Source organism: Bos indicus x Bos taurus, chromosome 12 (assembly GCF_003369695.1).
Source record: "Bos indicus x Bos taurus breed Angus x Brahman F1 hybrid chromosome 12, Bos_hybrid_MaternalHap_v2.0, whole genome shotgun sequence".
Lineage (NCBI taxonomy): Eukaryota > Metazoa > Chordata > Mammalia > Artiodactyla > Bovidae > Bos > Bos indicus x Bos taurus.
The window spans coordinates 51,942,527-51,957,613 of NC_040087.1; the positions used below are offsets into that span (position 1 = coordinate 51,942,527).

The window sequence follows — 15,087 nt, forward strand, 5'->3', positions numbered from 1 at the left end:
AAAATGGATAGTTTTTTCAGGAAGACTGAATTTTAAAGTAGATTTATTCAACTAAAGTGTTCTGTGGGCTCTGGAATCAGATGGCCTGAGTTCATGGCCTGGCTTTGTAACTCACTACCTGGGTGATCTTGTGCAAGTTACCAAACCCTCTCTGTGACTCAATGACTCATATATTTCCTTATTTGAAAATAGGGATAACAGTAATATCCAGGTCATAGGACTGCTCTGAGAACTGAGTTGAGATAAAGAGTTTGGAACTGAGCCTGTCACATAGTAACTACACAAAAAGTTCACTAAATTAGGAGGAAAGGAAAAAAAATACATAAATAAGAGAATCTGATATATACCCAAGTTGAAAAGTCGTAGTAACAGAGTGAAAGGAATGTGCACTGATTGCAGCTGGGGATAGAGAGAACAGAGGATACTGAGGAAGGGGAAGACTGTCATGAACAGTTCTCAGAGGTCTGAAAGTATGAAACAGGATATGAAACTGGCAAAGTGTCTAGGAGGATTAGAGCATTAAGACAAAGAAGAGTTAATAACGAGAAAGTTAAAAGAGGCCTTTAAAGATTATGGAAGTTCTTTAATGCTAGCCATAGGAATTAGTAGGCAAATGAAGAAAATGTAGACGATTCTGTCTATATAAAACCACATACTGCATTTTTGACTCATAATCATCGTTCAAAATATGATGACAATGGTATCTTAAGGCTTTACTAAAAATTACTTAATAATTAATCTTCCTGAAATTTCCTTAATTTTCATTCATGGATAACATAAAAGTTACTGGAAAAATATCTCCCGATATTGGTTAATGCCTAAAGTGAAGAAACAGTCGGAATTTCCTTTAGGTTTACTGTTTTGTTCACAAAGTATTATCTATTGAAAGCAAACTGAATGCCTTATCACCAGTTTCAGCAAAGATACATTTTCATTAGCAAAAAGCTTATGAATGCCATAAGAGGTTTTCTTAACATAGTGACTGGTGAAGGACCGTGTGTTACTGTTACCATTAAGTTCAATTCATTTCTTTTTCATATCATCGTCTTCCCTGATTTATCATAGCACAGTGCTGAGGTAATTCTTAGGATTACACAGAAACACTGATAAAATCTGCCTCTTTTATTTAAGGAGAACTTTAAAAGCAAGCATCCTGATTCTGGCTACTCCTGAGGTTTCAGTAAAGCCGGCCACCTCTCCAATGGTGCTATAACCAAGCAAACACTACAGGCATGGTGTCAAGGTGTCAGAGTATGCAGGTGATCTAAAGTATGGCCCACTGTGACCACTGGGCATAGCAGACATAATGCTACTGGTAGTAAATAACTGTACTGCATCACTAGAGTAGTATATCAGATGTTCTCTAAGTGATGCATGAAAATATGTGTGCAAAATATATGTATATTTCCACCTTCAGTGTAGAAACAGTCAATTTATCTTGTGAAATACAAATATGAAGGACACTATAGTTTTGATGTATTATTGTTAAAAGCAACACTTATCACCTAGTACATAATTTAATTTCTTAAGCATCTGATCACAGATTACTTAAAACTTCCTTTTTAAATCATGTTATTCATTTACAATAAACTTGCCATATCAAGTATGCAATGATTACAATGAATACTGAAGAAATCTTTACCTAGCAGCACAGTCATAAGCCAAGACATCCGTCTCTGCAAGAAGGTCTCCATCAGTTTCATGATCTCCTCCATCAGGACCTAACTCAAACAGCTGGGGAAAGGATAAAAGCATACTGTGATCATATTGTGATCACTCAATCACGTAAATCTGCTGAATAATGTGCTTATAATTTTGTGTCTCTAATATACACTGGACATTACAAAATGTAAAAGAGTACCTGCTTTAAAAAAATCTTATTTAGTGAAATAAATCTATATATCTAAATTAAGAAACTTATACAATGTCTTATGGTCTATATTAACCTCAGTTTTCCTTGCTTTATATATTCACCTACTTATATCAAATGCTCCAAAAATGTTCTTTACCAGATATAAACATCTGAAGGAGGTGAGAGAACTCTAATTTCTAAGTGAGGTTCCAAATGTAGTAGAATTTTGCCTTAACATGTAACTAGCTATGAAATCCTTGGATCCAGCTTCTTCATCCACAGAAGGGAGATGGACACACTAGCAGTGCCTACTTCATTGTAACTGTGAGAATTAAAAGAAACGATACTTGTAGAACACTTATATACCACAGCACCACCCCCCACCGCCCCCAAAAAAAGCCTAGAAAAATATTAGCTGACGAATAGCAATAACAGAAGGTAAAGCACTCAGGTTACTCAGTGGTAAAGAATCCATCCGCCAGTGCCTGCCAGTGTAGGAGATGTGGGTCAAATCCCTGGTCAGGAAACTAAGATCCCACCTGCCATGGGCTCCAGAACTAAAAAGAAGCCCTCATACCACAATGAAAGATCCTACATGCCACAATGAAGATGCCAGGAGCCACAACTAAGACCTGAAAGAGCCATAAAAAAAAAAAAAAAAAAAAACCCTGGGATAACCCTTTTATTCCATCTCTCTCCACCAGTTCTGTATCTATTCTATTCCTGGTACCAAACACTGTCAATGCCACTGTCAGTGTGTTTCCAGTGTTACTAGCTGAAAGAATTCAATACGAACTAATTCTCTTTCTCTCCTTGTTCTAACCTATATTCCACAGTTAAAGGTTTTTGCTTTTCTTTAATAACCCATAGTTGTCTTTTTAAAATGCATATCTGATTAGAATACTTCTTTAAAAGTCTTCAATGGTTTCCCTCCTCTTCATTGTAAACAGCATGATATAAAGGTACTTAATAACTTGCCCCTATGGCTACACTGCTTATTTTCAGCAAATAATTTTGAACACATACTGTGTGCCAGGCAGGGTGGTAAGAATCAGGCATACAGGGGTACACAAGGCAAACAACAAAAAAAATGGGGGCTATTGGAATGTACAGTTTTAAATAGGCTCACCACGGAGTTGAGATCTTAAGGTAAAGAAAAAGTGAGCCATGCAGGTATGGGAATGAGGAGCTGTAGTCAGAGGGAGTAACAGGTGTGAAGGTCCTGAAGTTTGACTGTGCCCAGCATATTTCAGGAACACAGGCAGCCAGTGTAGCTAGATTGTGGTGAATTAACTAGTATAACATAAGGGCAGAGGGGTGATGGAAGTTACTTCTGATGGTGTTTTTCAGGCCCTTGTAAGGCCTGTGGTTTTTATTCTAATATAAGAAGCACTGCAGAAATCTGAACAGAGAAGTGGCATACTCTGGTGTACATTCTAAGAGATCACTTTGCTCTCAGAGAACACAATGAAGGGACCAAGGACGGAGTAAAGGCTACTCTGTACTGATCCAAGTGGTTGGGGTTTGGATCAACCTGGTACTAGGGACAGTTTTCAGAGGTACTTAGATCCTGGATTTACTTTCAAAGTGCAGCCAACAATATCTGCTGCTAGAGTGAATGTGGGATGTGAAAGAAAAAGGGCAGTCAAAAGGACTTCAAGATTTTTGGCCTGAGCAACTGGAATAATAAAGTTAATTCTATTGTGAGCCCATTAAATGGGATGGGGAAGGACAACAGAACAGGAGGTTTAGAGAAGATGTCAGAAGCCTGGTTTTGAGTATGTTACACCCCAAATACCTGTTAGCTATCCGCATGGAGATGCAGAGTAGGCAGTTGTATAAATGACTTTGGAGGTCTACTAAGTGTAAGAGTGATAAAAAGAAAAACACTTAAAGCCATCAGGCTGGATCACTGTGGGGTGAGCAGACTTTAAAAAGATTTCCAAGACTTTGAGTTCTGGCACTCCAACATTTCCAGATCAGGGACGTGATGAGTAACCATCAGCAGACGAAGAACAGCAGCCAAAGAGACCGAGGAAAACGAAGCCTCGTGTTCTGGGAGCCACGTGAAGAAATTGTATCAAAGAAAAGCTCAATTGGATTAAATTGTGTTGACTGAGGTAAGGAAGATAAAGACTGAGACTACAGTAGCATTTAACTGAGAAATTTTTTATGAAGCCTGGTACACTGAAGTTAAGGCATAAACGACAGTTTTCTCTTTCACTTTAAGAGCAAAATCAGATAATGTGACAACAGAACATTCAAGCTATCAGTGAATTTTCAAAGACTGAGCAGATCCTTTACTCAGTATAACAGGTAGCCCTTTCTGACATGCATAGTGCAGTAAACTTATGACTCCTGATTGTTTCTTGACTCTCTACCAGATGGAATCCATCCCCTTACTCACTTCATCCCTGGTCCCCATATGTCTGTGGTAATGATGTATGTTTACACAGCATCTGGTGATATAAATGCTAAAAAATTTTAAAGCCACATCAAAATGCCCCTGTATCTTGTCATTAAAATGGCTACAAGAAAGTAGGCACAGAGAAAGGTACACAGAAGATTGAGATTGACTGTTAATGCCTTTTTCAACCTAAAATTATTGAAAAATCATTTTCTATTTATTTTACTCCTTTTTAATTTGACTTCTGAATTTTTCATGAGTTAGTGATTTATTACTACTCTATTTGATCATAGCAATGTTTCCTCAGGTCCTTTATTAGAGAGGCATTCTATAAATTAATAAATCAAGTTAAAATGATTATCCGCAAACACAGAGAACAACAGTGTGAATGGACTGCTTACCTTAATTTTAGCAGTATATTCTCCTCTACCTCCAAACAGACCAAGACCACCAAGTAAAATATCGGTGTCGGCACTAAAACGTATAGCTTCCACCGAGTGAGCAGAGTAGCCCCAGCCCCCTCCATGACCTAAAAAGACGTAAATGGTAATTTACATTTTAAACATCCATATAATTCATTTATAAGACAGTATTTCCTCAACATAAATGTACATACTTTCAAACCTGTTTACTACACTATAATCTTCTTTGGAATAAACCTTCATCACTGCTTGAGTTTCCTCCTCTGTGCTGGCAACACCCATTTTTAAATCCTGCATAGTTGCCAAGGTATCAAGACAACCTAAAATCAAACAAACGAAAATTCAACTGCTTGAATGAACACTTCCCCTAGTATTCGAGATGCTGGAGGTGATAAATTAAAACAGCAAACTCTAAATGTTTGCTGTTTATACCAAGCTTCAATATTTCATGGAAGATACTTAAAACCAATACAAATTATCCTCTGCTTGTATAACTATCATATTTAAATATATGCTGTATGACAATGTTTCGCACAAAACTCTCTCTGAAAAGTTGCAAGAGCTTATTTAATATTTGAGTCCTTACAGTCATTTATCAAACTCTATGAATCACTTCAGATTGATTTTTTTTTCTCCTTATCAATGATTCTTTAGATGGATTCTTAAGGAACTATTTGAGGAAGACACAGTAGCCTGAGATAAATTTAATCAATGCTAGTTTGACATGTTTACAATGGTTACCAGATGTTGTAAAAATGCTATATCTCAAATTATTAATTAGAAGTAAACAATGTGCTGTGGAAAACTGTTATGTAAGAAAAAACAGAAGTGGTAATTATAAAATTCATATATATTTTATAGAATTTATTTTAAAATAATGCATAAAAATTAAATACTTTAATTATATATTTGAATATTTAACCTGCTTCACTAAAGTTTATGTAGTTAAAGTAAGCAAAAAACATTATTTTAAAAGATTTACCTGTTAGGAAAATTATATTCAGGGCTGCTTTATATTTGGGGATATATAAATCTTTCATGGTGTTGGTGTAAGTCTAATGTACTTTTTTCTGTAGGAGAAACCTTTTAAAGTTAGAAGATTTAACTTATTTTGCACCTAGCACATTATTATTTAACAAACATGATAGAATGATACACAAATTTAAATACTCTTTAAAAAAAAATCTTCAGGACATATTAACGAAAATTAGTTGATCACCAAACACCAACCCTACCTAGAATGTGCAAAGCTGCATGAGACCGGGTGGTAAGAGCCCTTGAGCCCGTCGGTAAGGCCAGTTCAGGACTCAGAATACTACATCGGGACTGCATGTCTGCTGCAGAAGGAAGTCGGGCATCGGCAACCACCGCATTGTAACACCACAGTTCTCTAGTGCTTGGCCGAAACCTTTCAAGGAAAAAATTACAGCACCTCAACACACAGTTTCATTTTTTAAAAACGTATTAAGCAAAATTGATGACACAAAGAGAATAATACAGCCAGCTTAAACAGGACAAAATGTAGCTCATTACTTTCCATATCTGAGCTAAAAATATAAAATGATTTATGTTACCATAAAAAATTTGAACAAAACAGCAATACGTACCACATTATTGCATGAAAATACAGCAAGAGTATATTTTAAAGTCTAATGTGTACTTAGAAATATAAAACTTTTGTACAGCAAAACTCCACAAAAAAAAGTGTAAAGTCAAAAGAAAATACACAAAACAAACACGAGACTAAACAACAGTATCCATAATGGAGAGGAACTCCTGCAGCCCAACAAGAGATAATCCAAAACCAAAAGTGGGCAAGGGACACGGAATGCTGTTCTTCGGAATGTAGATGCTGAATCTTACAATGCATCATAAAAACTACGAAGAACCCACAATGACATCCTGCCACTATCTCATTCCTTTCATCTCTTCCATAACAAAAGTCTCGAAACGCAGTCTCCACTTCTTTTATTTTCTAAACTTTTTTTGGAAAAGCTGTTTTATCAACTACTGAGTTAACGCAAAAGAACAGTAACAAAATATTTTCAAAATAAAGCATGAAGAATGACATGATGTACACTAGCAAAAACAACATTATCATTTATCTATTAAGTATCCTGTTGCCATCCTCCCTACTCAATTCCTTTCCTTCTCCTTTCAAAAGGAACAAGTATCTTGAATTTCAAAAGTTTATTATCTTCTTGCTTTTCTTTACGGCTTTTCATGTTTGTATCAAAATAGCATATTATTTAAGTTTTGTGTTTTGAATTGTCTATGAACACGATACATGCTTTGTGTATTCTTTTGTGGCTTGCTTCCTTCAAACAAAGAATATTCTTACAATTTGTATTTACACAGTGCGATGTGGCTGCAAATTCACTCAATCTCACTGTTGTAAGGGTATTAGCTCATGTGACTGTATCACAACTATTTGTCCATTTTATTACTGATAGCAAAATATGAAAACCATCCAGTCTTCTACTATAAAAAAATGCTGCTATGGATAATCTTTTACACAGTTTCTAAAGCACAGGCACAAGAGTACACAGGAAGGAAGAACAAATCCTCATTTTTCACAGCTGGGATGTCTACATAGAAAACACTGATCCTCTAGAAAACCTTATTCATGTTAGATACAGTTGACATTTCAGGTCAGTTTAGAAAGGATGATCTTCTCAATCAGTGGCATTTGATGATTCAAACTTACTAAATATATAAGCACTTAAATCCAGCAGTCCCACCTTGGGTACACAGCCAAAAGAACTGAAAGCAGGATCCTGACGAGATATCTGTATGCTCATGTTCAGAGCAGCATTATCCACAACAGCCAAGAGGTTCAGGTGAGAGCGGTTGGAGCAACCCAAACATCCTTTGATGGGTGAAGGGGATAAAGTAAATGTGGTAGAAACATACAAAGAACTACCATCCAGATTTAAAAAAGAAAGAAAGAACTCCATCTGGTCACAGGCTACAACGTGGATGAACCTTGATGACATGACCCTAAGTGAAATAAACTCGTCACAAAATGAATCAGTGTACAATTTCACTTACATATCTGAAGAAGGCAAAGGCACAGAAACAGAGTAGAAAGATGGCTGTCAGGAGTGGGAGGGAGGGAGAAATAGGTGTTCTTTGCATACGTTTCAGTTTTACAAAGTGAAAATGTTCCAGAGATCTACTGTTCAACAATGTGACTATATTTAACACTACTGAACTATACACTTAAAAATGATTAAGAGAGTACATTTTATGTTTTTTTATCACAATTAAGAATTATTTTTAAACACATACTTAAAAATAATACTTTGCAGAGAATAAATTCTATGAAAATATTAACTGCTGCTATAATTAATAGCATTAATATTATTGGGTTATTGCTTTTTAATATAATCTACCAATCTGCTACTTGCGGTCCAAAAGACATGCATTTTGAAAGGTATCACACAATATAAACCACACTTTGTGACCCACGGAGGAAGTTAGTGGGATTTGGTATGGGGGAGAAAAAAAGATATGGAGATGGACCACATCATTCTTACTGTTTGTATATTTGCTTTGTCTTTTAAAAAACTAGCAACACAGATTCATGTGTCAGTTCTGTAAATTTTGAAATGAAAAGTAAAACTGCTACTAACATTCATCTGCTCTTTACAGGCATGACGTTTCTAATTATTCAGGAGAAGTTATTGTTAAGAATACAAAAAGATGCAGGCTCAGACAGGAAGGAAAGTAAAGTAAGCTAACACTGAATCTGCAGCGTCTGTGATGGAGAAAAATGCAAGTACCTACTGAAAAGCACAGAGGACACAAAGCTGTCAGAAGTCAGCACAATGAAGGAGCTCTCCAACCTCCAGCTGTTTTACTGAAACATAAGAGGAGACTGCTCTTCATGTTTTAATCTCTGTTTTGGAATAAGGGAGTAAATGATCAGAGACCTGGCCAGGCATCTGAGATCACCTGTCCCCCTGCTACCACCATATGTGGAAAAGGCAAGGTTCACCTAACCACGTACCACACGTCGCAGTTCTGTTAAGGCTCCAGGGAAACGACTCTAGTTATATCGTTAGAGCCTACTCCTACCATTATTTCTCAGTTAGAGAATGCATTTCTAATCTATCAAATGTATCCAGAAACAAATTCCATACTGCCAGCTTTCATTTTATTCTATTAATGCAAATTACTTTGTTTAAAACTAAAACATATTATAAGGATCATGGAAAATAAAACATCAATTTAAACCTAGGGTCCAAACCAGAGCTCGCTCTTTGGTAACTAAGTCTCTTGTACAGACTTCTAATCAGTAAATAATTGAACACAAAATCCATCTTTACATCATTTGCTTCTCTATCCCTGCCATTTATTTCACTGTGATCACTCTAATTCTGGTTCACAGGATCTCATGTCATCACAAGAATCACTTTAAGACTACTCACCCCTAGTCTCTTGTTACCTAATCCATCCTGTATATCGCTGCTAGGGAATCTAAAAGCACTACTCAATTCAATTCTGGCCTCCAAGCTGCCTCACAAACTGCCCAAATGAGAGAATAAGCTTGTCAGCAACCTGGGAGCACTGTAACTCCTTCACTTGGAATCATGACTCACAACTGATAGAAAACATGGCCTTTTAAGACCTGGCTGGCTGGTAGAAAGGAAACTCGGAATGGGCAGAAGAAAGAAGACAGAGAAAGTCTTCTCCTGCCAACTAAGGCTGGCCGAATAAACAGCTCAAGGGAGAAGAAAAAGAGTCCTGTGATGTGCCACTCTGGTAAAGGCATGACTCCCTTATTAGTCATCAAAGCTAGAAATCTGGGATAACTCCTTCCTTGACTAATGTATATAAAGCACCATAGTAAATTTTAAACAAATGCAATATAATTTATTGGATTGCTTGTGTACCTGTATCCATCTGTACATTTTTAAAATTCCCAGAGTTTGATAAACCGGTATATTTCTCTACCAATATGGGAATTTTGTTACGTACATTCCTAAAGGGCAAGGTTCATTGGTTTTATTTATTCTGTACTGTCTTTGGCATAATTTCATCTACACAGTTGGTAATAATTAGATATTTACAGAACTAAGAAACAGAGTGAATTCTGTATAATACAGATAAGACTGCTGACAGACTAAAAATAATGAACAAGAGAACTCTTGAACATGAAACTGCTTATGATAATGACAGTGACAAAGTCTTCATAGCACTTTACTACGTGCCTCTGCCCTAAGTTCTTCAATTCTCATGATAGCCTATGAGATCCCATTATTATCCCTATTTTATAAATGAGAAAAGTAAGGCACGCATAGTCAAAGTAACCTCTCCACAGTGACAAAGAAAGCAAAGTGTGCAAGTGGGATAAACCTAGGCAGTCTGGCTCAGAGTGCATGCTTTTAACTGCTGCACTATACTGGAGAGGTCCCAGAGAGGCGCTGCGATAGTAGTGTAGCTAACAGTTGAACAAGAGAGTTCTCATCGAAGAAAAGTCTGCCTGTACATGGCTTTCATATTCCACGAAAGTATAATTTGATCAAAACATACTTATTACTCTGTTTTAAAAATGGAGACACTTACCTCCAAATGACATCATACACAGGATCAAGACACACACCAAATCCTTGCAGGTCCTCTTGTTCAGAGTCATTAAAAGTTTTACAGCTCCCATCCACTTTATTTATCAGAAGACATTTAAATGGAGGAGGCTCTGATATAGAAGCAGGTACCAAGCCTTGGGGAAAAAAAAATTATGTATTTTAAAGATGCACTACCTTTTCATATTCCCCCAACTTATAAGCATTTCCTGTAAGCTAAGTATTATTACTATCTCCACTTAATAGATGAAGAAACTGAACTAAGACTTAGGGGTTAGGTAACTAAAAACCTTTAAATAGCAGAATGTGGACTAAAACCTCAGGCTGTCTAAATCCACAACACATGCTCTTAATTTCCATACTAGACCACCCTATTATATAATTATTCATGATATCATAGACACAAGTATAAATGAACACCTTGGTCTCAATGAAACTTTAAAGTCTGATTTATGTAATCTTCCATAGCAAAATTCTATCATTTATTTATCAAGAACCAATACAGAAAACTCCCTCTAATACAGGTTTTATACCATACAATTAGGCTCATATTTCCAACACTCTCTAGTTTATAAACTGGTCTCCTAATAATTCCATTCTTTCAGTGCATACATACATATAAACACAGACACTTAAAAGCTTCTTTTAAACTTCTTCAAACAGAAAGAAAACAAAAAGCTACAGGACAATATGTCATAATAGCGAAAGATGAACCATTTGCTTTCAAGGATCTTTCAAAGGGAGATTTGTTTTGGTGAGGGGTATTACCTATAATGTGTTTACTGGCAAAAATTTCTGATGTAGCAAGCACATGAGAATTAATAAGCGCTTCATCAATTCGTAGGAAAGTCTGGTCCCCACTTGCACCTATCCAGGTAGCTTTTCTTCCATATTTTGATCCAATGTTAGGCATGGGAGCTGGTTTTGCATTCCAATATGGCACATCCAAAATTGGTCTGCCCAGTTGTCCTTTCTAAAAGATTAAATAAATCACATTAACAACATGACTAAATAATTTATAATTTTCCATAAAGTTAAAGAAACATTAGACAAAAATAGCTCTGAGACATTATTCTTCATCAATTGTTGGCTGTTTCTTTCTTTAAATAAATGAAATTCACATGAAATTTGGACCAAACTTGGATAAAGAAGTAATTTCTATTATTCTTAGGCATTCTCCCCTTAATATTAATAAACCACAAAGAATATATTAAAAAATAATAATAAAGTTGAAATATTTTTCCACGTAAGGAATCTCCCTGAAATACTGTACTGTCTTTAACATCTAAGTGAAACGTATAATAAATATACAATGTATTTAAAAAGTAGTAATACAAATCATTCATTTAAAAAACCACTTTGATATTTTAAGTTGACAGTCCAACAAAATGTTAGTATTGAACTCAAGAGAAAAAATTTTTAGATAAAAGATAAAAAATAATGAATACTGCAACTGTGAATACAATTAGGAAATTACATCTTTTCACACATGATCATGTGTTAGTAAGTTACTTCATTCATGTTTCAAGATAAAGAGAAGAATCATTATGCTGTCTTAAGTAACTGTTGACTCACTTTAAAAGTATGGCTGTCCATAGGTTAGGGAAGAGTAACAGGGAAGTTTCTCAATATTAAGCTGGTAGCTGTAAATGAACGCGAATGTTGGACTGGTAAATATCCATCTACCCTCCAGCTCAGAAGCTCTCTCTGACACTCTCTCTCTGTTAGCATTACCCTTTCCAACGCCCCCTGGATGGCAGACAGTGCTGCACCATAGCAGCCAGGGTTCACTACAAGTAATGAGAATGAGAAACCACAGCAAACCACCCCCCTTGCCCCCGCCAAAGACCCAGGGAGCCTGGAGCACTGCAAATGCTGTGGCTGAATTCTCTCCCAACTACGAGGTTTCTAAAGAGTCCTACCATGCCTTCAACACCACACCAAGAAAACAGAGCCACAAACTGCAAAAGCAATAGAGCTTCAGTCTCTGGGTGGAATGAACAGAGGCTCATGATCAGAGAAGCAGCACATGATCAGAGAAGAAGCCAAGAAATTTCAATGTTTATGCTCAGCTTCTTTCAAAGTCTATCCTTATTTTTGACAGAACAGCAGCATAAGAAACGTGTCCATCATATTGAGATATTTATTATACTTCTGGAGGAAAAGAAATTATATTTTTCATTGACTCCTGACATAAATATCTATTCCCCTACTGTCAACCAACTAATTCGAAGAAAAGCAGTCTAAAAATATGGCAGGTGCCAGGACAGCCCCATGGGATTCAAAACATGGTTATAGATAAGCCATATTTAAACACACAGAGGTTCACACCTAGGGCTTCTGGGGCTAGGGGACAATAATGACTGTCTGATTCCAAGTATTACCATTCACATTCCTTCCAAAACAACATAAAACCAACACAGAGCAAAGAAAACCACACGTGATTCAAGCCTTCAGCAGTATTAGGAAATAGTGGATCTTACAACTTTTAAGTTACCTGAAACCAGAGGAAAAAACCAAAGTTTTCTTCACCCACCTGCCTCTACAAGCCCTGGGGGGCCAGGGCTGAGGAGGAGGTGCTGGGGCGGGTGACGGGGCCGCGGGGAGCGGGGGGTGGGGGGCGCTGAGCGGGGAGTGCAAGGCACAAAAGGCTTCAGAAGGAGAACAGAAGAGAAGAGCTGACAAAATAATTCCCCCAAGGGGAAAACCCAAACCTTGATGTGAAAATGCTACATATGGCAAGAACTTGAGGGTTCTGAGCACCAGCCACAGGAAAAAGCCTTGAAAGTATGCAGGGCCATTTCTCACCCATCAGACTGACACAAATGAAAAGGTATGACAAACAACACATTCTGCTAGCAAAGCCGTGGAGAAAGAGGCACTCTCACGGACTGCTGGTGAGAACACAAAATAGAGAGAAAACTATCTCACAAAACTACCCAGGTGTTAGCCTTCAACCCAACCCAGGTGTTAGCCTTCAACCCAACAATCTTACTTCAAAAAATTTATCTCAGAGATACACCTCTAACAATATTCATTGCTGTTGTTGCAAAATATTAGAAAGTACTTAACTGTCTAAGCATAAGAAATTGATTAAACTACTATGTGTATATACACACACACACACACACACACACAATATACTATGCAGATGTAAAATATGAATTATGAAGATCTCTATCAACTGAGAAGGAATGACTTCTAGAAGATACAGTAAAGTGAAAAGACAATGTACAGAAGAGTATATATAAAATGCTACACTTTGAAAAATAAAAACGGAGAAATAATTACATATATGTGTATATACATATACACACATACTATATTTTTATCTAAGTCAATGCAGATACAGATAGTGTGTGTGCTTATTTATTAATCTTTAAAATAATAAACACAGGAAGGAGAAACTGGAAAACAATGATCTTCATAACCAACAAGCATGGTGTGAAGGGGAGTAGGGTGCCAGAGATGAGGGAGGGAATACACCAGGGTGAGAACACCATTTTTTCACAACTTATCTTGTGGAAACATGTTAAGTTCTACACATTCAAAAACTAAAACTACATCTAAGGATGTGTGAGGAGGGATCCTTAAACTTAAAAGCAAACTGAAATGGTGCACTGGATCACAGACCACTCTCCATGGAAGTCTGAGAGCTCCAAGTTGGGAGGACACGCTAGAGGTCAGCAATTAAACCAATGACCTCTAGAAAGGCTGGGAAGATAGTTACGAGAGGCAGAGGAGGAATCTGACTCAGCGACACTCCTTTCATCCATCTCTTTTCTGCCATACCTTGGGCATTCCTGGGGAGCCTCACTCATTGTTCAAGGCTAAGTTATCTCCATGCCTAAAGGTCACCCCCCTTCTCCCCCTCCCTGAGATCAGATCTTACTCACTCTAAGGAGATGAACCCCTGTCCCAGGATAGGGTGAGACAAAAGGGACCAGGTAAAAGGTCCTGTTTTCAGGAACAAGGGAAGGAAGGTGATCCTTGACTGTTGTCACTTTTCACAAAGAATCTACTAACTCTACCTACTTTCATCCACATTAAATAAAGTTGAAAGAAATAGAAAAGGAAAACAAACGAACCCAACTCTATTGCAAAAGAATAACATAACCCCACTGAAAGGGTATGGGGAGAAAGAACCAAGTACCTTATGAACACAGTAACTTAAGAACACAGTACCTCATGAACACAGTATTTGACTGTATACTCTCAGTCCTGGGGTAGGACAAGGTGGGGCGGGGTAGCGGGGTGGGGTAGGAGCAAGAGTGACAAATGCTGAACTCTTTTTAGTGAGTTTGTTTTTACAGTAGTGTGGGAAAAGCAAATATAAAACTATTTTAGACATATTTTAGGACTAAGTAAATGAGAAATAAATACACTGATATTGTTGGGAGCCAGGAAGAAGGGACATAAATATGAAATGGGGCAAGGTAAGAAAGAATCCTAGGGGAATGGGCCAGAGGTACCAGTGTGGACTTCTGATTTCTAGAATACACATACAGACGTATGTCTGTATGCACATACATGAGCACTGGCGATGCAGTGAGTGCACCTAGTGCTCGGCTGCTGTCCGGTAGTGCTCCCCGCTAAAAGCAACCTCGGTTTTCAGAGCAATAGCTGATTCTAGGACTCAAACAGATAAGCCTGGAACAACTTGTTACGCCAGGAAGTAAGGTAGTACTAAAAAAAATAATAAATAAAAGAGGCATGTTATCGGAACACGGAAGCCGGCATGAAGGATCTCCCACTGGTGAAATCTGAGCCAATCTAAACATTCGAATGATAAACTGAGCACAGTAATGAATAAAAAAG

General features: G+C 37.2%; 1 protein-coding gene across 18 annotated transcripts in view; it reads right to left on the bottom strand.

Annotated features, from left to right (window-relative positions):
* The window catches only part of MYCBP2 (MYC binding protein 2, E3 ubiquitin protein ligase), a 270,681-nt gene that overhangs the window by 134,892 nt on the left and 120,702 nt on the right, over nucleotides 1-15,087 (bottom strand). For all 18 annotated transcript variants that reach the window (XR_003513823.1, XM_027557742.1, XM_027557733.1 and 15 more), the window contains 6 exons: nucleotides 11,038-11,242; nucleotides 10,253-10,406; nucleotides 5,917-6,089; nucleotides 4,876-5,001; nucleotides 4,661-4,788; nucleotides 1,643-1,734 (listed from right to left, as the gene is read on the bottom strand). Coding sequence is in view for 17 of the 18 variants with exons in the window: in XM_027557742.1 (XP_027413543.1) it covers nucleotides 1,643-1,734; nucleotides 4,661-4,788; nucleotides 4,876-5,001; nucleotides 5,917-6,089; nucleotides 10,253-10,406; nucleotides 11,038-11,242 (878 nt within the window). In the remaining variant the exon portion in view is untranslated. The remainder of the gene's footprint in view (nucleotides 1-1,642; nucleotides 1,735-4,660; nucleotides 4,789-4,875; nucleotides 5,002-5,916; nucleotides 6,090-10,252; nucleotides 10,407-11,037; nucleotides 11,243-15,087) is intronic.